The sequence below is a fragment of the Rhineura floridana genome, chromosome 13 (assembly GCF_030035675.1).
Source record: "Rhineura floridana isolate rRhiFlo1 chromosome 13, rRhiFlo1.hap2, whole genome shotgun sequence".
Taxonomy (NCBI): Eukaryota; Metazoa; Chordata; class Lepidosauria; order Squamata; family Rhineuridae; genus Rhineura; species Rhineura floridana.
The window spans coordinates 28,207,516-28,233,989 of NC_084492.1; the positions used below are offsets into that span (position 1 = coordinate 28,207,516).

General features: G+C 44.6%; 1 protein-coding gene across 4 annotated transcripts; it reads left to right on the forward strand.

Moving 5' to 3' along the window:
- The first annotated feature begins 44 nt into the window (after positions 1-44).
- Positions 45-21,158, forward strand: LOC133369153 (potassium channel subfamily K member 1-like). Of its 4 annotated transcripts, none has more exons than XR_009758831.1 (2): positions 45-176; positions 21,052-21,158. XR_009758831.1 is itself a non-coding variant. In XM_061594096.1 (2 exons), the coding sequence occupies exon 2, from the start codon at positions 12,370-12,372 to the stop codon at positions 13,183-13,185; it is 816 nt and encodes a 271-aa protein (XP_061450080.1). In that variant the 5' UTR covers positions 45-176; positions 11,826-12,369; the 3' UTR covers positions 13,186-13,303. The 4 variants fall into 4 exon arrangements, 3 of the variants coding, with proteins under 3 accessions (XP_061450080.1, XP_061450082.1, XP_061450081.1); XM_061594096.1 differs by lacking the exon at positions 21,052-21,158 and adding an exon at positions 11,826-13,303; XM_061594098.1 differs by lacking the exon at positions 21,052-21,158 and adding an exon at positions 11,903-13,303.
- The last annotated feature ends 5,316 nt before the right edge of the window (positions 21,159-26,474 follow it).

Here is a 26,474-nt window from a genome sequence, read left to right on the forward strand (position 1 = left end):
AGGAGGCTTGTTGGTGATTAGGTGGTCAGAAGCAGGTGGAGAGAAAGAGCGAGAGGGGAAGCGCGGCGGCGGCGGCGGCTGAGGCTGGCGGTGCCCGCGCTTTGGCAAAAGTCTGGCGGAAGAGGGGGCTTCCCCTCACCCCCGAGCGAACGCTGCCCCTCACTCAGTTGCCGCAGGTAAGGAGGAAAGGAAGGGAATGGGGAGCACGCACCCGTAGAGGGACCCAGCTGCTGGAGAGGGACACGAGAGCGCAGGCGATGTCGCCCCCCCCGCGTGCCTGCTGTAGGGCAGGGGCATCCGGACCCCGGGCGCACGGGCAAAGAGCGAAGGGGACGGACCTGGGTGCTTGTAAAACTACTTACCTCCCACGGATGGGGCAACGATCGTCCCCGGTAGGGTCTTAACAGGAAGAAAGCGCCGCCCCACCCCGGGGTGGCATCAGCTGAAGGAAGAGGAGGAAGAAAACATGGGATCTGGGAGGCGTGGAAGGTCCTGGGATGGGGGGGGCAGGACAGCATCAGGTGTGGGAGCTTAGGAGGAAGCTGGGGGCTTGCAGAGAGTGAGACAGATGGACAGCAGTGGCTTCCTCCCTAACAAGAGAGATCCTGCCCACTGTAGAAGCCATTGCTTAGAGAAGATTGTTTTGTGATCCCAAATGTGGAGAGGCTGGCTGCGATTAACAACCGGTGAAGGAAAAGAACACTCTGCACATGCTCAGAACTCCCTCTTAATTTCACCTGTTCTAGGGCTGCCCCTGGAGGGTTCTAAAGTGGAGCCCTGATGAACCCAGGTTCAAATGAAGCACTGCAATCTAGGTCTGGATAGGCCCGTTTTTCTTCCTTGGTGTGTTTTAGAACAGGCAGGGTTAGGCCAGGCTGGTGGGACACCAAGGAGGTCCAGGTTAAGACTAGAGATGTGCAAAGGATGGGTGAGGGAGCAAAGAGTGTGCAAGGCGATAAGTTTAAAATGGAGAAGGGGGTCTTCCTTAAAGTATGCAACAGAGAGGTGGAGGGACGATTTTGGAGTTGATATGCAGTTATCACGAGCTCTTACAAGGTTCCTAGATAATCATATTGGTGTGTTATGTCACTAGGGATATTGCCCAAATGCAGTGTGGGTATGTTAAAGAAAGGAGGAAATAGGGAAGTGGGGAAAGCTCATCAGATGTGCAAAAGAAAAGTGCCGGTCAGGTACAATTTAGGTAAATGAAGAAGAGATAGAGTGAGTGCGTAGGGCAGGGATGCTGAACCTTTGGTCCTCTATCCATTTGTTGTCTATCCATCATCCCTGACCGTTGGCCATGCTGCCTGAGCCTGATGGGAACTGGAGTCCAATAACATCTGGAGGGCCATAGGTTCCCCATCCCTGGTGCAGAGGCTGGTTCACACGTGCATGCAAGTCTGTCTTGTCTGACATTACAGTCATCAAGTGATGAATATGTATATCTGTGTGAAACAGCCTAGGCACATGCAATGTAATGTGAAAGGCAAATAGTCGGGAGCTCAGTTTTGTCAGTTCCTACAGCTATGTCAATCTGCAGGACTGGATGCATTCGACTAAGGGCTCAGGTTATCACTGATGTAACTGAGCCAAACTCTTTACATCCAAGTTGCAAGGTGTGTATGGGAGAGAGTGGTGCCCAATAGGATGCTGTGGTCTAAATTCATACCTACGGCAATGTTGTGGGAAGAGTTCGGAAGAGTCACACATGAAATCAGTGGTGTATTCCACAGCACAAAGGATCTTTTGACTTCAGCACACAGAGAGAGACACGCACAGAGAGACATACTTTTTTTTACTTATTTATTTAATGAACAAAAATTGCAGGTGTTAGTCTGGTTGGGGTGAAAAACAACCAACACCAAAGCTATAGCAGGATTTTTTTATTATTACCCTACACAGTGGAGGCTGGTCCATTAGGGCAAAAGGGACCCTGCCCTGCCAACCTCAGTCTGCCCTCAGCCAGCTCCCACCTACCTGCCTTCTTACTTACAACCAGTCCAGGAGGCAGTTCTGGTTGTCAGCTTCCTTCTCCTTGCAGAATTCAGCAGGGACGAGGATGGGGGGGGGGGAACTAGAGTTAGTTGGCTGTGCCGGCATTGGCTCTGGCTCCACCTACTGTTGACCTTTTTGTTTGCTGCCCTAACAGTCCAATGGGCACCAGCCACCATGGACCCTACTGTTATTTTGGATTTATTGGATCCAACTGATGCGTTGCAAAGGAGTGAGGAAAATTTCAGGTTCCGCAGTACATTTCTTCTGACTCAAGTTAAAACCAAAAGAACAACAACAAAAGGGACAGAGAGATGAAAAGCTGGCCCTGGTGGCAAAGCTCCATAAGCCACCTTTTAAAAACATTTTATAACTAAAACCTTTTGTTTTCTTTTGAAAGAAAAGTATTGCAAGAATACTTCATATACAATATTTCTATTTTAGATTTCGGTTTATAAAATGTGTATTTTGCTTCCTGCTAAAACAAAAATTCCTGAACAATTTACAAGGGGTGGTATTCAACACTAGACCTACTCAGAGTAGACCTGCCTGTTGAAATTAATGGATGTAACTAACTTAGTTTCATTAATTTCGGTGGGTCTCCTCTGAGTGGGATTTAGTTGAATATAACCCAATACATTCATACTTTGTCATCCTCGCAACCCACAGCTTCAGTTTGTAACGCACTTACAATGGAGTGCGGGAGGCCTTGTGCAGAACTTAAATTAAGTTAGATCACGCTAGGTGCAAAACAAACTCCAGGTTGCCACAAGGGCTGCCAGGACAAGGAAGCAATGGCTGTTTTCTCTTTGAAAATAAGAAAGCCAGCAGTTATTTGGGTCTCTGTCTAGGGGGGCCTCCAGCTGTCCTTTTTATTGTGCATCCATGATTTGTGCTCATGATGTTATTGGGGCACACATATGTGACCCCACTTTCACCACTATTGGCACCTGTAAAAGTTTTGGGACAGTCATGCGGCTTCATTTCCAACCCGTGCATATCTTCTAACTTCCTGTTGAAATCCTGTAACTTTTCATACCACAAATGCCCTGGATTTTTCTTTGTCCCACTTTTGTTGTGCTGTAGCTGCTCCAGACTGTAATCATGGTAGTATTGGGGGAGCATCGCAGAACAACTAATAAAGCAGAATACATCCACTACAAGTGCAGCATTGTGGTGTCAAGAGCATGTTGCAGAATACATCTTAGATTTGCTGTGATTGCCAAGTGGGGGCTCATGTTCCTTCTGTGTGATTGGAGGGAACATACACATTCTGGTTTGATGGGAAACGCATGTTACTGTCTCAGCAACTGTGTATAAATAGAAGGGGTGGACCCACTTCAGCTCCAGGATATTCATCACTCATTTTCTTTCTTTAAGTTAATGGGCTTGGTGGGTTGATCGTGGCCTTGAAATGTATGGCTTTGTCTATCATTTATTTCTAACATTCAGAGGTGAGTGCTGTTGCTCGTATCACCAAACAATGCTAAAGAGGGTTGTATCAGCAGTCTCGGGGGAAATCTAAAAGTTTGTAAAAGTACATAAAATCTTTAGGGAAAAATCCCAAGGGAGGAGAGAGAATATCTATGATGTTTTACTCAGAAGTAAATCTACCCCAACAAAGCCCTGCAAAATGGAGACACAGCCCAAAACAAAGTTATCATCTCAACAAGGTTGATCTTATATTATTAAGTCTATTCTAATCAACTATCTTTAATATAATAATCATGTACCAACCTACAACTGAGCCCAAATAAAACCTATCAAGTCAATATTGACTTAAGATGTCATGCCTTTATTTGACTGATTTGCATGTGCTCTACTTTTGTTTCTCTTTATCAAAACTTCTCAATAAAAAGATAAATATTTTTAAAAGAATTCAAAATACAGCCAGTCTTTCAAGCAATACTCACATATCAAATCCAGTTCCAAACTCAGTTTGTTTCACTAAAAGCTGCTGAATGCATTTTAATTCCTATCTTCTCCGGAGGCTACAAGCATTTTTGCAATTGTAGCCAGTATGGTAAAGAGGTTAAACCAGGATTCCCCAACATGGGGCTGTCCAGATATTGCTGGACTACAACTCCCATCCTCCCTGGCTATTGGCTGGGACTGAAAGGAGTTGTAGTACAAAACATCAGGATGGGAAAGGATGTTGAGCTAGGACCAGGGAAATCCGAGTTCAAATCCCTGCTCATTTATCAAGTTCCTAGGCTGATCTTAGAGGTAGTAACTGGCTTATCCCACTGGTTGTTATGAGAAGGAAGGAGTTTGCCTTGGCAGCAAAGAAACTTAGAGTCAAATGTGCTAATAGCTGTAATTGAATTTATTAGCAAATTATTGCTTGTTTTATTTTAGTCTTGTGTATAGTTATGTTTTATGTTTTGCTTTTGTAACAGCCTTTGGCTATATACATTTAATAAACAAACAGTGCAAACAGAGAAGGAAGGAGTGACATAAACTTTTGTGCTGTCCTGAGGTCATTGGAGGAACAATGGGATAGAAATGGACTGCCTTCAAGTCGATCCCGACTTATGGCTATGCTATGAATATGATTTTCATGGTAAGCGGTATTTGGAGGGGGTTTACTATTGCCTCCCTCTTAGGCTAGTCCCAGCTGGCTAGGGCCTGCTCAGCTTGCCACAGCTGCACAAGCCAGCCACTTCCTTGTCCGCAACTGCCTGCTGGAGGGCAACTGGGCTCCTTGGGACTATACAGCTTGCCCATGGCTGCACAAGTGGCAGGGCACGTAACCTCTGAGCCACTCACTGTGGGGGTGATCTTTAGCTGGCCCATTACACCCAGGAGACATGAGCGGGGATTTGAACTCACAGACTGTGGACTCCCAGGCAGGCTCTATAATACATTATAGTACATAAATTACTTTGAAGTAGGTTCCACTGAGTTCAATGGAATTTACTCCTGTGTGTGTGTGTGTACTGACTGATTTCAAAGAGACAAGCAATGCAATTCTTCTTACTCCAAAGTAAGTACTTTCGGGTTTACTCCCAAGAAAATGTGTATAGAGTTTAGGAATGGGCAAATCTGAAAATGTCAGTTTCTTTTAGTTTCTCATCTCCAGTCTTAAGTTCAGTTTTCCACATCAGTTTGCTATTTTTCTTAAGTCTTCATGAAAATTCATCACTTTAGTGCGAATTTCTTCTAATAAACTCATTTTTTCTATTCTGTTTTGCCTAATACACACATTTTTGCAAGCCAGATTTGACCAGTATAATGCATTTTGCATGGTTTTTTCACTACTATATGCATTTATGTACACACTTTAGTATGTGTTTTTCTACCCGTTACTTGGCTGGAGAACTGCATTGCAAAAGTCAATAAAGTGCAAATTTTGGAGGATGGCTGTGTTTCAGTTTGCATATTGTTTCAGAAAGTGCAGATTAAGTAGGTTTGTCTTTAAACGTGAAGTGAAGTGAATCTCTCTCCATCTCTAATAGAATGGGATAGTGCAATACTATGCATTGTTACCTAGAAGTAAGATCCGCTTTGTTCAAGAGGGCTTATGCCCAGATAAGTGTATGTACAGGATTCCAGCCTCAGACATCAGTCATAACTACACTTTGCTAAATTATGTTCACATCATCATGATAGAATTTTCTCAGGTGAGCTACTTTGAAAAAGTATCAAGGCTTCCTTGGACTTCAAACATTTTTGCTGGTGGAGAAGTTGGATCTTAATTTGCTAATGCCATGTTGTTAGGTACTGGGCATTTCCCAGACTGGGACATATATATATCAGGACCACATAAGATCAAAAATTGCTTTCTATAGATAGGTTATTGCCAGCATTGATTTTGAACTGGATGGCACAAAATTGCAACCTGATGCCACAAATAAAAATGGCTTCACTGTTCTGTTTGAATTAAACTGTCAGACCTGTGTAATCTTTTCCCCATCTGACTGTGGCAGAGATTCTGTTTTTCCAAATGCAAAAGTAAAAATCTGGACTGGAGTTATTTTGAAACATAATTCACCAAACCCTTGTAACTCAGGTTTAATGGCATGAGGGGGAGGTATTATTTTAGTTTTTTGAATGAAGCCATAGATCTTGCAAAGCCTTATGTGCATAGTGTCACTTATCTAATTTAAAGTCCTCTTTGTGTGTGTGTGACCATTGATGGTCCAGGCCTGAGATTGGAAAAAGATCTAGTTAAAATAGTTAATAGCCTTCAACAGAAACCCACTTTTTAACCCAAACTGATCTTGGGACCATCCTTCAATCTTTTTCCACTTATGTCCATCTAATCCATTCTTTTTTTTCCTTCCTAAAAAAGTCAAAGGAAAAAAGAAAAGGAAAAAATCTATGGATTGAAGATCGATGGACAAAGGTGGTAAATGTATATCACCAGACTGGAGGGGGCACTAAACTTACCCAAGCCAATAGTTATCTATATATAAAATCAACCTCTCGATAAAGATATACAAGACATCATAGATGTCTTCCTAACTCCATCTGGACTAGATTGTTAGAGGCCTAATTGTATTGCAGTATTTAAGCCTGAGCTATGAACCAGGAAATCCCCAGGTCAATTCTCGCCTAAGTGTCTGTAAGCAGGCCACCATCTCAGCTTCAGCTTCCCATCTACGATATGAAGATAATATTGGGCCTGCCTTATAAGTTTGTTATTGTTGTCAAGCTTTTACAGTGGATTCCTAAAGTGGAAAACTTTGTGATATGCACCTTGCATCAAGGAATTTTGTTAGTCCTTTGTTATATCTTCACTTGCATTAAGGGAACACTTTTGGACCAGGAAACATACACTTACTACTCCCTATCTCCTTTTCAAATGCACATTTAACAGGCTCCAGCCTCACCAATCACAGACTTTGTTGTCATCTCCTGTCTTTACCATAGAACTACCAATGGCTAGAGTGACACCACCCTTTGCCCATGGAGAATCATAGTCAGTGGTGACTCAATTTTTTCTAGAAATTCAGGCTTTGTTCTAGTCTCCCCCTGCCCCATTTTCTTGGTGCAGACAGCAATGTTTACCTCACTTCCTGTGGGGTTGTAGGCAGCTCAGCTGAGACATTATTAAAGTGAATTTGAAGCTTCACATTTTTACAAGCAATTTCCACTAATATAATGCATTTTGTTATTTTCATGAATGTATGCATGTATATGCACACTTTCCCCTAATATATGCATTTTTCTAAATATTGTTTGGTTGGGGAACAGCATTGCAAAGTTCAGATAAGTGCGAATTTTGAAGAATGGCTATTTTGGTTCTCATATTCTTTCAGAATTTGCTAATTTGATAGTCAGCTTGAATTGCAAACTAAAATTAATTTTACCCCCATCCTTACCTGCCACAGAACAAACTCTTGTGTTTGTGCATGAGCATTTCAAGCCTATCTCATGGATGATTCACACAAGTGAGCCATTCCAGGGGTAGAAGTCATAAATCTCATAAGGCTACTGCTCCTCTATCCTGGAGGTCTACCCTGAATCTAAATATGGCAATTCATCAGCCTCAGAATGAGAGCAAAAAAATCTATTGCGAGTTCTCTTGAGGCATATTTAATTGGAAACAAGAAGAAAAAGTTACCTTTACATTGAGAAATACCACTGGCCCATCTAGTCCAAGACTCTCTATGACAGTGGTAGGGAACCTCCAGCCCACCAGGCCCCCTTAATTGGCCTGTGGGACCATTTTGGCCAAGCCACACCCACCCTGCAGTATAAATGACATCAGGTAAAGATGTGATTGGGCCTAAAGAGGATTTGGAAACACCTGTAAAGCTGTGTGCAAAGCAAAGTACTCCCTGTGGTCTCAGACAGACTTCTGTTTGTGTTGGAAGGGCAATATATATGCAGGCGTTCGGAAACCTTTCTTGATTCAAATTGGTTACCATTGTAGCATTGGAAAACAAATCACAATGCTCACGCATTCATCTATGTCGAAATTAGGGATGGGAGAGAAGTTTGATTCAGTTCACATTTAAAGGTGAATCTATCAAGTTCACACTTTCTGAAACAATATGAGAACCAAAACACGGCCATCCTTTGAAATTCGTACTTATTTGAATTTTGCAATGCAGTTCACAAAAATGCATCTACTAGGGGAAAGTGTGCATAAAAATGAATTTATTAGTGAAAATAACATGCAAAAATGCATTATGTGGTGAGGAATTGCTTGCAAAAATGCACATGTTTAGTCAAAAATGTGTGTGTGAGGAGAATTCACACTAATTTTCTTGAGGAATTTTATTTTAAAATTCACAAATTGCTGCGAAAATGTGGAGAACTACATCTAAGATTGGAACAATGAGAAACTGAGAGAATTGAAATTGATAGATCCTTCCATCCTTAGTCAAAATAAATGTGAGGAGGAGTGAGTGAGGAACCTGACCTCTGCATGTTCAGCTAACCCAGGGAGGACAGCCTGTATGTGTGTAGGCTTTCATCATATGTACAGGAACCCTGATAGCACATATGACTTATATATGTGTAGGCTCTGTTTGGAGCCTCATATGAAAGATATCTGGGTAGGACTGGTGGACACAACCCCACACATTCATTTCTGTGCTAATTCAAGTGGATAACATCTTTCTTATATTTAATAATGTTGATTTAGGAAGTGTCAGTGTTACAAATTTGAGAATTTCTAACCTACACCTTGTTGCGTGGTATAGTTTATTTATGGTGCAGTTTATGAGTATGCCTTTTTTTGTCTCAACGGCCCCCAAAGCAGTGAACAGTATTAATGCATATTACAAAAGAAATATACAATAAAAGTGCAATACATAAAATAGATCAAGCAAAATAAAATAAGATTTAAAAAAGCATGAAAATTTATGCTTTTGTACAATGATTCTTAAAATCATGCTCCTTCTCTAAGTGTCTGCATTTTCCCCTTGCTTACAATTTCAAATGCTTGCAGATTTCCACTAGGAAAGCTTTTCTTTTCTTTTTTAAACTTTGTGGATGGAATGTTTTCTGGATTCACAGCTCTGGCTGTGGGCTAAGCTTGCAGTCTTCAGCTTCTGCCTGCATTTGGGTCAACACAGAGTCGCATCTCCCTGGCAGCAGTTCCCAGAGGCACTGGGCACAAGGCTTTGCAGAATGCCTGGCAAAGTGCAGGGGGGGAAGCGCCAATTGGAGCCGTCCCTGTTATCCTCAAGTAAGCCAGAAACTGATTATGTCTGAATTAAAGACCAGAACAACCGCCACTCTGTGACAATGGCCAAAACTCTTGTAAAGCAGCCAGGGGTGTTTGAAATTCAGAGGTGTGAAAGTGCAAAGGAAAATGTAAAACTCATTTGGAATAAATGGACGACTGTGTCATCTTATGCTGTGGAGGCTGGTATATTAGCCCCACAAACGTCGATCTGCCCTCACCCGGCCCTCACCTGCCTGCCTTCTTACCTACAACCAGTCCAGAGGGTGGCCTTGGCTGGCTGCTTCTTCCTCCTTAGTCTCAGTGTTGCCCTTGTAGAACTGAGCCAAGAGAAGGATGGAGACAAAACTAGAATTAAGATGACTCTGCCTGTCATTGGCTCTGACTCCACCTAGTATTGGTCTCCTTGCTTTCCACCCTACTAGTCTCAATGGGCACTAGCCACCTCTTGTCTTACTGGTGTGTGCGTATCCAGCTTTTACTCAGAGCAGACTCACTGAAAATAATGAACCTAAGTTAACCATGTCTATCAAATTCAACGGGCCTACTCTAAATAAGACTAACACTGGATACAACCAAAATAGTTTGATCTGGGTTAGGTTCCTGAAAGCACTAGCTGCCCGAGCAAAATTGACATTCAACACCAAGGACCCAAGCCACGGGGAGCAGGGTGTCTCAGAGGAACCTCGTGTTGCTATGCAGCTGCCATTCATTTCAGTATGTTTTATACTGACGATGGGCATTCTCAGAGCAGCAGTGCCCTTGGTTTTAAGCAAATAAATAAATAACAGATAGACAAAACAGATAAATGTAGGATGCGATCGGGGGTGGAGAGAAGGGAAGGAGAGCCAGGGGTGGATGAACCACCTGGCCATGCTGACGGGGTGAAATGAAGAGCAGAGCACCACTCTTATGCCCCTCCTTTCTTTTCCAGGATCCCCCGCCCCCTTTTACAATTTCCCTCTCAATGGGATGGAAATTCATTACACAAACTCCAGAGCTGGTATGGTTTCCTACCTGGTTTGGGGGGGCATGTTAGGGGGCTGGGAAGGCTATGGATCCTTTGGATCCATCTCTCAGCATGCCCCCTAATTGCCCCTACCAATGCCAGTAGGGCAAGGGCTGCAGAAGTGTCTGTAGTAACTTGAAGAGGCATCTGACATAAGATCTCCTTCTCTGGGAATCGACCACTCTTTCCACCCTTGGATAGGGAGAGCTGGTGCTTCCTGTGACTACTGGGATGACCTCCGAGGGACCATAGGATTGCAGGGTTTAATCCAGTAACAACATTATGGCTAATATAAGGTAATGCAGATTCCAACAGGCTATGAAGTTTGACCATTTTCTTGCAACTTTAGTGGTTCATAACAGTCCTTTCCTGTGCATTATTTTTTAAAATTTCTCCCTCTCTGGAAAGTCCACATATTTTGGTAACCATCCCCAAATTGCTGGAGGTTGAAAGATCTTCCAATATTCAGCCTGCAATAAACATGTAGATATAGGCAGATGTTGAGCTATTGCTACAATTTATACATCCATAGTCAGTGATTTCATCATACTGGATAAATTCTCTTAAATAATATATTTCAATGAAGGTTTTAGCTAGGAGTGGGGAACCTGTGGTTCTCCAGATGTTGCAGGACTCCAGCACTCCTCCACCCCAGTTAGCATGGTCAGTGCCCAGGGATGATAGGAGCTGTAGTCCAGCTAATATCTGGATGGCCACAGGTTCCTTATCCCTGCTATTGACTCAAAGTATATACAGTTGTTTGCAAAATAGTATCCAGTATTGGTCTTCCAACCACATATGTTGAAAAGAAAAACTGCCCTGAGGGATTTACATTTCCAACATTTAAATCTGTTTTTGGAAGATAACCAATTAAGGCAAGATGGTCCAGAAAATTCTCAAACTGTGGGGCTGGGATACAGTAGACAACATCTACTTTGGAGGGGGAGTTTTCATTTGGGCAGGGAGGGGGTAAGTTTTATGTGACATAGAGAAGTGGTTTCCCTCTTTTGGATTTTGGGGAGAAGGGAGTTTGAGGACGGGGGGAGTTTTCATGGACCCCCCCCTAGCTCATTGTTGCTTCTGCACATTCCTTCCCCATGCACCATCACCACGATGACAAGTATTTTGCTGGCAAACTATTAAAGAAAAGTGCAATGAATGCTCTCAGAGTGCACAGCTGATGTATGGTTTAATCTTGATTATCCAAGAGTAGACTTTTACACTCTGCCGAGAATCTCACCTCCCTTCCTCTCAAATCTCATGTCCTTGCTCCTGGGACCAATTTGCCCGCTATCAAATCTTCCTCCACCGCTGTGTTATAGTGAAAAATAGCCAGCGATAACTTTGGGGAAAGGGGGCAAAGAAAACTGCTGACTTGAAATCCGAGGCGAGGGTCCATCATTTATACTAATGAGCTAGCTTGGGTGGGGGAGAATTTGTGAGGTGTTTTTTTTTTTAAGAAAAGGAGTAAATAACCACAGGTCTTTTAAACCTGATATGTATTTGAAAATACCCCAATCTCAGAGTGGTGAGAGACTTCCAGGCGTTTCAGAATTTGGTTTCCTTGGAATGAAGGTTAGCAGAGACTGTGGTGACTTTAGAATATATGGTTTTATTTGCCCATATATACAACCTGAGCACAAGATGGAAGGGTTTTCAGCATTAATCTTGCTTCCCTGTTAGGCTTCTAGAAGAGACTTCCCAAAGCCATAGCTTTGGATTCAGCACAGAGAGTGAGGCAAGCCTCTGTGTTTTTCCAGCTCCAAGCTTCCGATCAGACTAAAGCACAAAATCTACCTCCTGCCCCAACCAGGTGAGGGGGGAGGGCTACCCTCGTTCCTATGGCAACACATCTGCTCTTCACCAAGTCTTCAGACATATGAATAACGTCCATCAACTTAACAAAGAGACTGGCTTGACCAGTACAGTAGGTTCCTCTGCTACAACTCCATTTATACAGATTCAAAACCACAGGCTAGAAGGGGACCTAAAGACATCATGCAGATCCCCCCCAATCCTATAACAATCAATACACACACACATATATGGGACCTGCAACAAAATGTTGCAATATACAGTGCTCTTGTTCAGGATTCCAGCCAGCCAGCCAGCCAGACACTCTTCTAGGATACACGAGCGAGCCCTGCTGGCCATCTTGCACAAAACATGTGTCCACCTACTGGCTGAGCGCTAGACCTGCCTGTCGGAGGAAAAGCTGGCCAGCCTCATGGAGCACCTCCTTGACGCAGGGAGCTATAGCATCTCTCGCCTGGGCAAGAGTTCACCTCGGCCCTTTTCTTTGCCACCAACGTCCTTACCACCACAGGTAGAGAGTAGCAGCAGCACGACCAATGGGAAGCTGTCCTGGTTGTCCTTTTGGAGGGCAGGCAGAAAACCAACTGGTGTAGAGCGAGCACTGCTCTGTTGTGGTTACGGGCACATAGTCCCTCTCTCGACATGGGGCAAAATATTCTGCATCTTGTACTCCTGTGTGGGCATTCCCCTGACCTTGGTGCTCCTGGCCTGCCTGCTCCAGTACCTGCTGCCCATCCTGAGCCACTGCCCTGTTCACTACATCCACACCTGCTGGGGCTTCCCACTGGCCCACGTGGCACTGGCCCACGCCACAGGGCTGGAACTAGCCACCCTCGGACTCTTCATGCTCATCCACGCTGTCTGCTTCTGGGTGCTTGAACACAACTGGAACTTCCTGGAGTCCGTGTATTTCTGCATCATCTCCCTCAGCACCATTGGCCTGGGCAACTACTTGCTGTGGGGCAGCTCTCAACCACCTCTACACAAGCTCTATGAGCTCAGCATCACCTGCTACCTACTTGTTGGTTTATTGGCCATGCTTGTGACTGTCGAGACGGCACACCAGCTATGGGATATCCGTGCTTTAGTCCATTTTTTTGCTCCTGCCCATGACCCACCCCCTGAGGATGATGACCGCCTGGAAATCTTGGCTAGGGACCAGCTTGCCTTGATTACTCTGTCTGGCTCCACTTCCCAAGATGGGCCTATCGAAATGGGTACCACTTGATATCTCCCGGGGGGGATTGATATTGACTGGTGCTTTTGTTGATTGTATTGATGCTTTACCTGTCTTGTCTTTCTATTATTGCTATTTTATTGTATTATATTTGTATTATTATTGTTAACTGCCCTGAGCACCATTTGGTGGAAAGGCAAAATACAAATTCTAGTAATAAATAAATAAAAATACTCTATTCCAGTCTCCCTGCCACCAATGGCCCAGCTTCCTAGTGTTTCCCCAACCCCTCAACAGTCAATCAGTATACTGTACCCATGGAGCATGTGGAGTCCTTATTAGGCTGCTTATTGGGGGGTACTTCTCCAAACCCTTGGGGTTCCCCCAGCTCTGCTGATACCTCCCTCTTTCGTGTGTCTCTACACACTTTTGGAGAAGGAGTTCACTGTCGTGTGTGTCTGTAATGTGCTAGATGTCCCCCAAGCTGATGTCACCAAAGGTCTTGGGGGACACCCTCTAGAACAGGAGTGGGGCAACTGTGACCCTCCAGGTGCTGCAGGACTACAACTCACATGATTCCTGACCATTGTCCATACTGACTGGGGCAGGTGGGAATTGGAACCAGTAGAGGCTGGCCCATTAGGGTAACTGGGGTGCTGCCCCACCAAGCTTAGTCTGCCTCCACCTGCCTACCTCCTTCCTTATAAGCAGTCTGGGGTTGTTGTTGCTTTGTCAACTTCCACCTCCTCCTCAGTCTCAGTGCTGCCTTTGTAGAACTCAGCGGGGAGGAGGATGGGTAGAAAATCAATATTAGTTGGCTCTGCCTGTCATTGGCTCTGGCTCCACCTATTCTTGGCCTCCCTGTCTTCCGTCCTACCAGACCCAATGGACACCAGCTTGCACCAAACCTGACAACAACTGGAGGGCCACAGACTCCTTACCCTCATGCTAGAAAGGCACCCCAAAGGCTGCCTCAAACAGTTCAGAATGAAATGGTGGAGATTCTCTCATTGCTGCATTCAGCATCTTCTTTGGAGAAGATGAACCTTTTATTTATGTTCCATCATAATAGACAAGATGCTTCTGGGTTTGGTTTTGTCTCCTTCTACCAGCATTTGACCAATGCCATTTGGGGAAGAGCCATAGCTTAGTGGGAGAGCATCTCCTTTGTGTGCAGAAGATCCCAGGTTCAGTCCCCAGCATCTCCAGGTAAGCTGGGAAAGACTCCTGCCTGAAATCCTGGAGAGCAGCTGCCAGTCAGTGTAGACAATACTGACCTAGAAGGACCAATGATCTGATTCAGAATAAGGCAACTTCTTATGTCCCTATATAATGGTGTTGCTTTGCTTTTATTCTGACCAGAGGTTTAGCATCACAGTTTAGATTGGTAATGTTAGCAGGGCAATGCATTTTTGTGGTCCTCCTTGGTCCAATATTATGCACATTCTTACTGTGAAGGCCCCAAAATGTTTTTTTATCAAACATTTACAGTAGGGCCCTGCTAATACGGCGGGTTAGGGACCAGGCCCCCACCGTAAAGCAGAAATCACCATAAAGCGGGGCCCCATAGACTATAATGGGCTGCATTGCGCGAAAATGACATCAAAATGGCGTGCGATGGAAAAAACCCGCTGTATTAGCGGAACAAGCGCTGTAAGAGCGGGGCCTTTCCCTAATTGAAAACCGCCGCATGAACGAAGCGCCGTAAAATGGAACACCGTAAAGCGGGGCCCTACTGTATTTAAAATGATTACACATAGAGGAAGAAAGCACAACACTTAAACTGATATAGCGCTATGAGTAGATAATTTCATGATGGCTGCCATTTCACTTCAACAGCCTGAAGGGTCCACTGAATTTACCCAGGAGTCATCCGCTCAACTACATACCATTGTCATATCTTTCGGGATAAAACTTTTAAAGGCGGTAACCCAATACTCAGTTTCCTGCTGGGAGTAAGCCCTATTGAACTCAGTGGGGCTTATCTCTAAGAAAATACATCTAGGGTTGCACCGTTAAAGGCTTTAAAATGCATTGCTTCATGATTAAGGACAAGGGTAGCCAATGTGGTGTCTTCTGGATATTACTGGGCTCCAGTTCCGATCCCTGTCCATTTACCATGCTGGTTGGAACTGATGGGCGTTGGAGCCTGACAACATCCAGAGGGCATCATATTTCCTACCCCCAATCAAGGATATATTACCGCATCATGTAATTACATTCTGTGCCTTGTAATCTTTTCAGTGTTCTTTCTGTGATATTGCAGATTGCACTACCAAAAGCCAAGAGGCATGAATCTGGTCCCAAACTTCAGGGGGAAGCTCTGCATGCCTAGTGGATTTTCTTGGCCATGTAAATAATATAAAACCCTATTGCATGCTCCACAGCTTCTGCCAATGGACCCCACCTATTTGAACTTCTCTTTGGGGGCTTTTCCCCGCCCACCTAGTGATTTTGAGTGATGCATAAAGTCCCTGAAAAATGGCACCGTATTTAATTCTACACACATTTCCATAATTAAATCAAAGCAGTTTTGTTTTCAGACACACAAGCACAAGATCTCTTCTCCCCCCCTCCCACCCCACACCCCATGAAGTTCAGAGCTGGGCAACCCAGGCTTTCTCACTCACACAAGACAATAAGCATCTTACTCATTGTTCAGCAAATAATTAGGAGCTGTGTGTTTGGTTGTGTATGCCTGTAGCTGTAATTATCTTCATTTTCTAGTGAATGTAGGAGTTAGCTAAGCATTGATGGAAGAAGCCATTTGCAATGACATTGAGTCCATCTGGTATAATACATCTGCAAGCAAATGAAAAGAAGACATTTTGATGGTTACATCTAAATTAGCCTTGAGCTCTGTAAAAAAATGCTCATCAAGTCTGCAACATTTAATTACCAGATCATCAAGTACGTACAGTAAATTAGGGAAGTCCATTGTGCTTGGCCTCCACATCATGTGCATATATACTCTTTTACAATATATTCATTTTGGGGTGGAGGGTGCATAGTGTTGGGCATCTCTTTGGAATGGGTCAGGCAATGCACTTTCAGTTTGTCCCCTTACACTGGAAGAGATTAAGCATGCAAACTGAGATACCTTTCACATTTACCCTATAACCTTCTTGAATAGTCCTTGCAAAGTGAGAATGTTGGTTCCTTGGCCAGTTTTATGGCACCAGCAGATGTCCACCATCACCACCTTCTGGAACTGGATCTTGTTTTTACACGTGAAGATGAAAGCTTGCACATTGTGATCAATCTCCCCATGTTTGGGGACAATGCTATAGACTCTGGGGAGGTGATGGAGTGGGGGAGGGAATTAACCCCCTCACACTGACCCTAGATGACTCCACTCCCCCAGAACCCCCAACATCTAGGAAGCCCATCTTGCCACCATCTTATGTTCCCATTATCCTCAGAGCTTGAGACCTGGAAATTAAGGTGACGCCATAGTCATCCCATTGCCATTGGAAACAGTAGTTGCTAAAGCAGGCAAAGCCCCCTTTATGACTAGAGCCTTTTCCTGGTGGAGGCAGAGCTATCCACCCACAGACTGAGCTGAAGCCCTAATTATGTCTCACTCTATGGTTTTCTATTGCTGAAGCAAATGTGAATGTTCCTTCATTCAGAGCTGTCCAGGGTCTTCACTGGAACTCTTGGGGGAGACCCATTTGAGCTGATGTGGACATCCATACTCAGGGCTGACCTGGGCACCAGCCTGCCCTGGGGCCCTGCACTCCCCTTCTGCAATTCAGGGCATGGTTGGTACTGTGGGTCGCAGGGCAGAAGCTCCCAAGCCGCCCACCATTCCCCCGCTCTACTTACCTTTCTCTGTGCTGTTTTTTTGGCTATGTGCACTGTGCGGGCAGGGTTGCCATCAATCAAGATGGTGGCTGAGGTTTCCCTAAGGGGCTGAAGCCTCTACCGCCATCTTGGTTGATGGCAGCAATGTGCGCGTGTAGCACACATGTGTGCCATCAACCAAGAAACCTCGGCCACAATCTTGATTGATGACAACCCTATGCACGCAGTGCATGCAGCCGCAAATAAGCCGCAAAAAAGCAGAGAGAAAGGTAGGCGAAGCAGGGGAATGGCGGGTGGCTCGGAAGCTCCTGTCCTGCAATCCACGGCAGCAATCCTGCCGCGGATTGCAGAAGGGGAGTGCAGGGGCTCTTGTAGCCCCAGGGGCCCTTGGCCAGGGCCCCACCTTTAGAGTCGGCCCTGTCAATACTTATTCTTGAAAAGTCCTACATGCATGATGTGTCATAGGTTCTTCTAAGGCAGGGATGGGAAGCAGTGACCCTCCAGACATTATGGGACTACAACTCCCTTCATCACCCCTGACCATCGGCCGGACGCTTAATCAGTGTATGCCCTGCCATCTGAGTTAAACAAACTACACTGTGTTCTGATGTAGAGCTTCTTTGCACACCAAATATGGCAGTTCATAGTAGCACTGCTTTTTAGCTTTGGAGCATAGCCTCAGTATGGATTGGCTGTCAGCTCTTAATTATATCAGAAGTATTCCCATCCCCCCAATGTGGACCTTTGTGGCCTAAATTCTAACCACAAATGAACTTTTTTCTTGTTTAATGTATTATCGAGGTAAAGGGATAAAATCTTTCATTGATTGGATGTGTTTAACCCTGACAGAATAAATGCTACAGTGTAATGATGAATTGCATCTGGTTCTCCTTCATCTTGTAGGCTATGTATATATCTCCAAAGCACCCTGCACAGTAATGGTGAATCTGACCAAGTGAATAAATAACGATTACTTAGCAAAAGCTTGCACAGAGTACTACCACACTCCATTATTTTCATGTTTTGGACAAGAGGTGGCCACTTTCTGTGTGTACAAGAACAAGTCAATTTTCTAAACAGTGGTCAAGAATCTGACGTGTTTGAGCTACAGTACGCAATTAGCGTTCCCTAGAAGCAAAGTCAGTCTTCTTATATTACCACAGCATGGGTGGCTAATCTGTGGTCCTCCAGATATTGTTGATCTTTCAGCATGGTCAATGTCCAGGGATGATGGGAGTCATGGTCCAGCAACATCTGGAGGGCACCAGATTGGGAAGGCTGATCTAAAAGAAAGCCTTTGGAGGCATCAGGTTAAAGTGTTCCTCCCCTGGATTTAAAAATATGTCCTGGCTTTTCCTGTGGGCTCGGGGTAACTTTCATCAAAAGAATGAGCTTACAGCCACCACCTTGACTCACCTTATATTTAATTCAGTTTTTCCCCTCAAGTTTTCTCAGAAAATTCTTGGGAAAAGGTCCAACTTTCCAGTTATTTTCTGGGAAAGTTCAGGGAACTTCCTGCCAAACCTCCTTTACAATTTCTCCCCCTTCTCAAGCAAAATTACCCTTGTGGGCTGGCTGGAGAAAGAGTGGCTGGTGGCAAGGTCAATCTGATCAAGGCTTGAACTTCAGATGAGGTGTATGTTGGACTTGGCTTGTATTGGGGGCAGGATATCCATACTGAATTCACTGATATCACTAGTTCCGCCACCCCTTCATGCAAAGTCTTCTCTATCCCTCCCTAAATTTGAGGATGCTTTAAAAAAAAAATCTTGCTTGGTTTAACTCCTATCATCTCGTGCCTTGTGTCCAGACGTCCTTACTTGTCCAATCACACACCATTTGGATTTCCGTCTCCCCTCCAAACCTAATACCTTCCGGACATCCGGCACTTTTATGGGATGCCCTTCAGTAGCTGCCAACAGCCATGGGAAAACTCCTAGGAAAAGAAGGAAGATGGTACCAGTCATCAGAGGAAACAGCAGATTATAAGTCTGGGATAGGCACTGATGCATTGCCAAGAGAGAGAGAGGGTGGAGAGAAAAGAAGGTGTAGACTTGCATAAAATATGTAAATATCAATGCAAAATTTACAATAATTACTATTATTTAAATAGAAACAATACTTCTTGCCACAGTGGGAAATACTGCGACTAGATGACCTTAGGAGAAGGGCCTTAGCTCAGTGGTAGAGCATCTTCTTTGCATGCACAAGGTCCCAGCTTCAATCCCTGATGCCTCCAAAAAGGGCTAGGAGAGACACCTGCCTTAAACCTTGGATAGCCGCTGACCGTTGGTATAGACGTGGGATGGGGGACCTGTGGCCTGTTGCTGGACTCCAACTCCTATCAGCCCCAGCAACCATGGCCAGTGGTCAGGGATGATAGGCGCTGGAGTATGACAATATCTGGAGGACCACAGGTTCTCCATCCCTGTTGTAGACAATACTGAGCTAGATGGTATGATTTAGTATAAAACAGTTTCCTGTGTTCCTGGGCCTTCTCCATCTGTTGTTGATGAGCAACTTCAAGGCCCCTGCAGACCTCTCTTTTTATGACTATTTTGAAAATTGGATTTGAACTAAAGGGGCCATTTGCAAATAGAGGACTGTCCTCTGACTGCCCTTCAAATAGAAGACTATCACGTAGGACACTGTATCACCCCATATGAATATTTCTGATGGAGAGGCCAGATCCTTTCCTCCACCCCCAAAGTACCAATTAGCACTGCAGCAATCTTGATGGTAAGTGAATTGAGTTTTCTGCCTTGAATCAACTTTTCATGTTTGTTGGCTAGTTATACTCACTTTGAGGTCACAAACTTGCTGATTGCACCTGTAATTTTCGTTTCTGCTGAGCCAATGTAAAGCAGGGAAGACTGGGAGAAGCACATTATTGAAAGCTTCTTGGGGAGTTTCAATACCTCCTTTGGTAAGTTTTATTGCAAAACCCTGCAGCAAAGTCTGCAGCCTTCTGAAAAGAGAGGCTCATGATTTGCAAGGCACCAACAGCTATCGCTTAACCTGCTTAAAACTTTCCTCCACCGGGAACAAAGATTGAAGTATGAAATGCATACTGCACTTCTACTAGCTATGTCCATTTGGAAGCAGACATGGAAATATTTTCCTGATGCCTGGGGGAGCCTTTACCTTTATAGAAGTTGCCTCTGTTTTCTCTTTGAAATGCACACCAGAACCATCTGCAGATATTTATGTATTTATGGGCACATATGTGTATCCCTGCCATGTGGTTGATTGTCCAGGGCACTGGATAGGTGCTGGATAGGTGCAGAAGAACTAAGATCCCGATACTTTCCCTATTCTACTGAATCTTGCACCTCTTGCCTCGACCTCTTCTTCCATGCATTGGCCAAGGGAAGTCTTCTTGTGCTTGAATCTGTCCATTGATAGAGATGCTTCTCTGTCTGCCTCCATAGCCAGAGGTAGCTACCAAAGACAGGGCTATCTCTGTGGTGGCACCCAAATTATGGAACTCCCTCTTTAGACATTCTCTTGGAACCATCTTTGTTATCTTGTAGGCACTGGGCAAAGTACATCCTGTTACTCCACAGTATTTAACTTCTGGCTCAGCTGCTGTAATTTTGTGGTTTTACTGCTACTTGTTATCATATTTTGTTTCACAGAAATGTCATCAGCTGCCTTGAAGCCAGATGTGGTGAAAGTATAAACTTTACAAATAAGTTAGCTAATTAAATAGTCAAAAGTGGTGTAGCAACCATAAAAGGAAGCCATACTACTTTGACCTTTTTTCATGGAGAGTAAGGGTATTAATGGTTACTAGCCATAATGACTGTATTCTACCTCCACTGTTGGAGGCAGTATGTCTCTGGATAGCAGTTGCTGGATATAGCAGGTGGGGAAAGCACTGCTGCACTCAGATTCTGTTTGCAAGCTTCCCATATACCTCTGGTTGACCACAGTGAAAACAGGATGCTGGACTAGATGGCCTCATCCAGCAGGACTCTTCTTATGTTCTTACATTCTTACCTTCAGTGTCTGGACAAAGTGGGTCATGGAAGACATGCTAGTCACCTATGGTTTCACTCATATTTTGGTAAGACAGGGATTAACCTGAGAAGGTTTTTTTTTTCCCAGCACAATCCTGGATCTTCACTTGTAACATTGCTATAGCAAACAATGAACCCAGCAGAGAGGAACCAAGGCACAACCAAGGTGTTCACATGGCAGTGGAAAGTTAAGGTTCACCAGGTAATTCCATGGCCAACAATGGATTCCATGCACCTGTACTCTGGACTGTGACTGTTGTTTCTATAGCAGGTAAGCCTACATGGGGAGTCCTAAACTTCACCATGGAGGAAAGACAAGAATACCTGAAGACCAGTTGCAGGTCACATGCTGCTAATCTGTTTCAATGACTTGACATCTTTTGCTGTAATGGTATCGTTTTATGCAACAAGAAGTAACAGCCCCGAAGAATAATCAGTCTGTTTATTGATTTGGCTTGTTTAGTGTTACTGTGCCTAATCAATAAACCCCCAAAGTATCTTGTCATAATGGCTGCTTTGTATTAGCCTCTCCAGTAGCTTTCCAGCTGCCCAGAGAGTGGGATCGATACACTGAAAATGCTCTTCCACACTCCTCCTTATGAAATGTTTGTATTTCTCCATGTGAGTTTTATGCTGGTAAATGGCTTTTACGATAAGTTGAGGGCTCTTTATATATATAAAAAAAGTGTTCCATATTGCAATACACACACCACATAGCCATCAAGCCACCTGGGAGATACTTTCAAGGTCACTGGTGAATTGACTAAAGGAGATTCATAAACCGTTCAAATCAAGTCTTGCAGACACAGGACAAGAGCCAATGAAGTGGTTCCAAATGGACTACAAGTAAGATGATTGTAGGGTAGTTAGGGTCCCCCTCCTGAGTTTTGTTTTGTTGTCAGATGGTAAGTAGTACACCTTGATATCCTGGGCATTTTCAGGTAGGACAGAGAAAGTATTTTGTCAGAAAACCTGCAGATCCTATGCCAGTTATTATAGAGCAGGGGTATCTGATGTGGTGCACTCCAGATGTTTTGGAGTACAGTTTTTTATCCTTGACTATTGGCCATGCAATCTAGGGCTGATAGGAGTTGTAGTCTACAAATCTAAAGTGAGTGGGCTTGGCAGAAATTACTTCGGAGTCCCAAAAAGAAAGTTTATGTGCAGCCAGAGGCACTCGGTAGCCACCTACAAGTATACGGCCTGTGTGAGTGTGTGTAGAAACTAGCGTACTGTGCAAAGATAAACTTTACACTAATTGCTCCACCCACGTTTGCCTCTGGCCCCACCCACTGTCATAATGGCCCTTGGAAGATTGCCTAGATAGGAATGCAGCTGTCAGATTGAAAAAGGTTCCCCACCCATGCTTTAAAAATTTCAAGCTTGATTTGGGATTATCACTTTTTCCATACTTCCGTTGCACAAAGTTGGAAGGTTGGAAAGCAGTGGACTGCACATTTAGGCACCCTCTAAAATAGATTGTCGTAGCTCTTTGCTTCACCCATTATTCAGAAGGGAGAGAATTTGGTGTGGAGATAGTTTGTTTCAGTTCTGTTTCATTGTTAGCAGTGCTCGCTATGGGGTATCCAAAATCAAAAAGATGTTCTGCATCAGAAAGGGCTGGAGAAATTTATTTGTACTTGCTTTTACAAGTTCAGGAAAATAAAGAGATGCTAAGAAAAGAAATGTGCTTCAGGGTTTTGTGCTGGCCTTTCAGGGATTAAAAAGATGCATAAATTGATCTCAGCATGCTACATGGGCAGTGGATTGCTCTTTCAAATCTTTGAAGAGCTGGAGGAAGGGTGCTAGTTTTCCTGTCTGCAGAATAAGAGATCTGGGTTGGTGGAATTGTTCCCATCTCTCTATTGCAAGGATGGGGATCCCATGGTCCTCCAGATGTCATGGGACTCCAGCTCTCATCAGCCCCGGCCAACAAGGCCAGTGGTCAAGAACTATGGGAGTTGGAGCCCAGCAACACCTGGAGGGACACAGGTTCCCCATCCTTGCTGAACTGGAATGAGAGGACATAGGGCTGATTCACACACATTTATCACTCACAGTGGCTACAACATCAAGGGTTGCTTGCATGGATGAAAAAGGTATGGCGCTGGTGTATATTGCTCCATTAGATCCCTCAGGATATACTCTCTCTAAGGCATTTTTGGTCAACTGGTGATCTGCGGGCTATTTATTTTTATTTATTTATTCAACTTATTAGTCGCTTATCTGGCTGAATTGTCAGCCGCTCTAAGCGACGTACAAAGCAGAACATGCAAACATCAAAACATTAAGAGACTAACAATAAAAACTAACAATAACGGAAAAGCTAAAAAAACAGGAACAGCAAACCAAAAACATTCATCTTCCTGGTAAAGGACAGTCCCCAAACAAATGTCACTAAGAGCAGGGGTGGGGGGCAAGGCAGGTGGAAATGCCACCCCTTGAAGGTCCCAGCACAGTCCCATCCCTGCAGCAGCACGACCCAGCCTGCAGCTCCCCCCCCCCCGATAAGGCCCAGGCAGAGGGGCGGGGCAAGGCAGGTGGAAATGCTTGCCCCTTGATGGTCCCAGCACAGTCTCATCCCTGCAGCAGCACGACCCAGCCTGCAGCTCCTCCTGATAAGGCCCAGGCAGAGGGGCAGGGCAAGGCAGGTGGAAATGCTTGCCCCTTGATGGTCCCAGCACAGTCTCATCCCTGCAGCAGCACGACTCAGCCTGCAGCTCCTCCCAATAAGGCCCAGGCAGAGGGGTGGGGCAAGGCAGGTGGAAATGCTTGCCCCTTGATGGTCCCAGCACAGTCCCATCCCTGCAGCAGCACGACTCAGCCTGCAGCTCCTCCTGATAAGGCCCAGGCAGAGGGGTGGGGCAAGGCAGGTGGAAATGCTTGCCCCCTGATGGTCCCAGCACAGTCTCATCCCTGGGCTAGAATCAGTCCCAGAAACAGTTTTATCTGACCCCTGTTAATTCTACCAAATTTGAAATGTAGTGTAGCAAAGGTTTGTAGATAGTTTAATTCCTATGGAAAATATGTTCAGGTAGCACTGAAACCAACTCACAGGTTGTGAATTTTGGGGATGGGGCATTTCATCAATGGGGGGTGTCATGAACAGTGGTGTGGTTCACTCTGCTTTCCAGCAGCATCCATGCTCCCTGCTGCTAAGTGCAGTTTTCTTTAAAACTTCATTCCCTGATTTTTAATTTATGCTCCTCCCCTTACTTTGGTTTGGCTTCAGGATGATGCCATGCAGATTAAGTGCCATTCTCATGCCAAATCAGAGCAAGGGCTGAAGCAGGAAATGATGTTTCTTGCTCCCTCACTAATTTCAGGGTAGAAAGTGTTGAAGTGTCCATCATCAGTGGAAAGCGTAGTCACCACCACCACCAGGACTGCATGAACAAGTAGCAAAGATGGTGAGTTGGGCATGGTTTCATAAAACCTTTCACACATACGTGCACAGACATAGAACTGAGGCAATTCCTTATTTACTATTAGTTATCCACTACATTTTAATCCTACCCTTCCTCCAAAAACCTAAGGTGACATACATGAGGTTGGCCCCTAAGTTACTCATGCTTAGAGTAGACCCATTGAAATTAGTGGGACTTAAAGCGTGACTAAGGCTGCAATCCAACACATGTCTACTCAGAAGTAAACTCCATTGGGTTCAATGAGACTTACTCCCAGGATTCAGCCCAGGATTCATCCTCCTTTCCTTCCCATTTTATCCTCCTTGATCAGGTTGATCAGGCTGAAAGATAGTAAGTGGCCCAAGAACACCTGTGAACTTCATGGAGGAATGGGGTTTTGAACCTTTGTCTCCCGTCTTTTTAAGAGCTTTTGACCCAAAGATAAAGTGAATTTGTGTTCAAAAGTTGTTCTGCATGTGATGTCTTCGCCTTGCCTTGCCTTGCCTGAGCACATGTGATATGTGGATGTCAAACCATTACTGCTGGGTGTTGCTGACTTTTGGAGAGTTTGGGCACCCCCCAAGGAGCAAAGCACATGTGCAGCCCCTGGACCATTTGCTGGACTACAGAGTGGTTCCCAAAGAAAACGAGTGTTGGCTATCCTTGCTCCAGGATGTCAAATATGTCTGTGGGGACACAATGGTCCATTGCTAAAACTACTGAGGATGCATTGGGTGGATTTTACTTAGCCAAACTGGAGCTAGGGAGAGGAATTGTCCAAGCCAATTGGTTGAGTTCACTTTCATTGTGCATAAGGGATCACACCTTGGTTGTTTAAACAACTTGTGTTTGCTTTACTATCTTCTTTGTCCTACAGGTAATCTCTGGCATAATACCCCTTACTGACTCCTGCTCCCTCTGCCCACCGTAAACCACTCATTAATTCCTAAAACCAAGATGGACAATGCATCCTCTGGCTGTGAAGCTTCTCTCTCAATTCCAGAAGGAGCAGGGCGTGTCATGGTTGCTTAATGGATAGCAAAAGTCACTGTTGTCTGTGATTAGTTCACATACAAAGGCTAAATTCTGGCAAGAACAAAGTTGTTATATGGATCCCACCCTTCTTCCAAAGAGAGGCCCTATCTTCTCACAACAATCCCCTTGATAGCTTAGAAGGAAAGGGGTTCTGGCAAGAAAAAGGCAAGCTAAGGGCCCTTGAACCAGAGAAAGTACCTTTGAACCAGAGAACAAGGGCAGTCCATGACAGGTTCTCCAGTACCATGGACAGATCACAACTAGTCTCAATAGATTCTTAACTTCAGCTGAGCCCTTATATACAGGGATAGGGAACCTGTGGCCCTCTAAACCAGCATTCACCTGCTACTACATCTGACTATTGGTCAAGGATGATGGGAATTGTAGTTCAATATCTAGAGCAACCTTTGCTAACCTGGTGACCTCCAGATGTTTTGGACTACAACTTGTAGCTCATCTGGAGATACCAGGTTGGTGAATGCTGGTTTAGAGGGCCAGGTTCCCTATCCCTGTATATAAGGGCTCAGCTGAAGTTAAGAATCTATTGAGACTAGTTGTGATCTGTCCATGCCACATCAGTGGCAGTTCATTTGAAGCAATTAATTTGGACTAAAAGTACCTGATCTTGCATGCGTGTATTATTTATTCTTCAAGTAATTCAAATTACACCAACTACGCCACTTCCTGTAATGTACCTACAGCCTCACTCCAGACCATACATAGCATAAGGGTTAATCATATTCCAGTCTCCAACTACTCTTTGGCCATCTGATGACCTCACACACATGAGTCAATATTCCCCCTCCAGACAATGTCCACCAGAAATGCTGCCTTTTACTCAGCTCTGCTGCAGACCCAAAAACAGCCTGCAGGCAAGTCACAGGCTCAACCCATTGCTCTTCTCCTGACTGATTTGGATAGACATTGCCTTTTGTCAAGGATCTGCTCCTTGCTGCTTGGCGGCTTCAGCGCTACACATTGTCTCTCTGCTTTGCCATTGTTAGATAAAAGTGGGCATTTTCCCATGTCGGTTACTGTTTTGGTGTGAAGCTGTGAGCTAGGCACTGCA

Bases quoted from the DNA above. Each gene is read 5' to 3' on its own strand.
- LOC133369153 (XM_061594096.1), top strand. From the start codon at position 12,370: ATGGAGCACCTCCTTGACGCAGGGAGCTATAGCATCTCTCGCCTGGGC.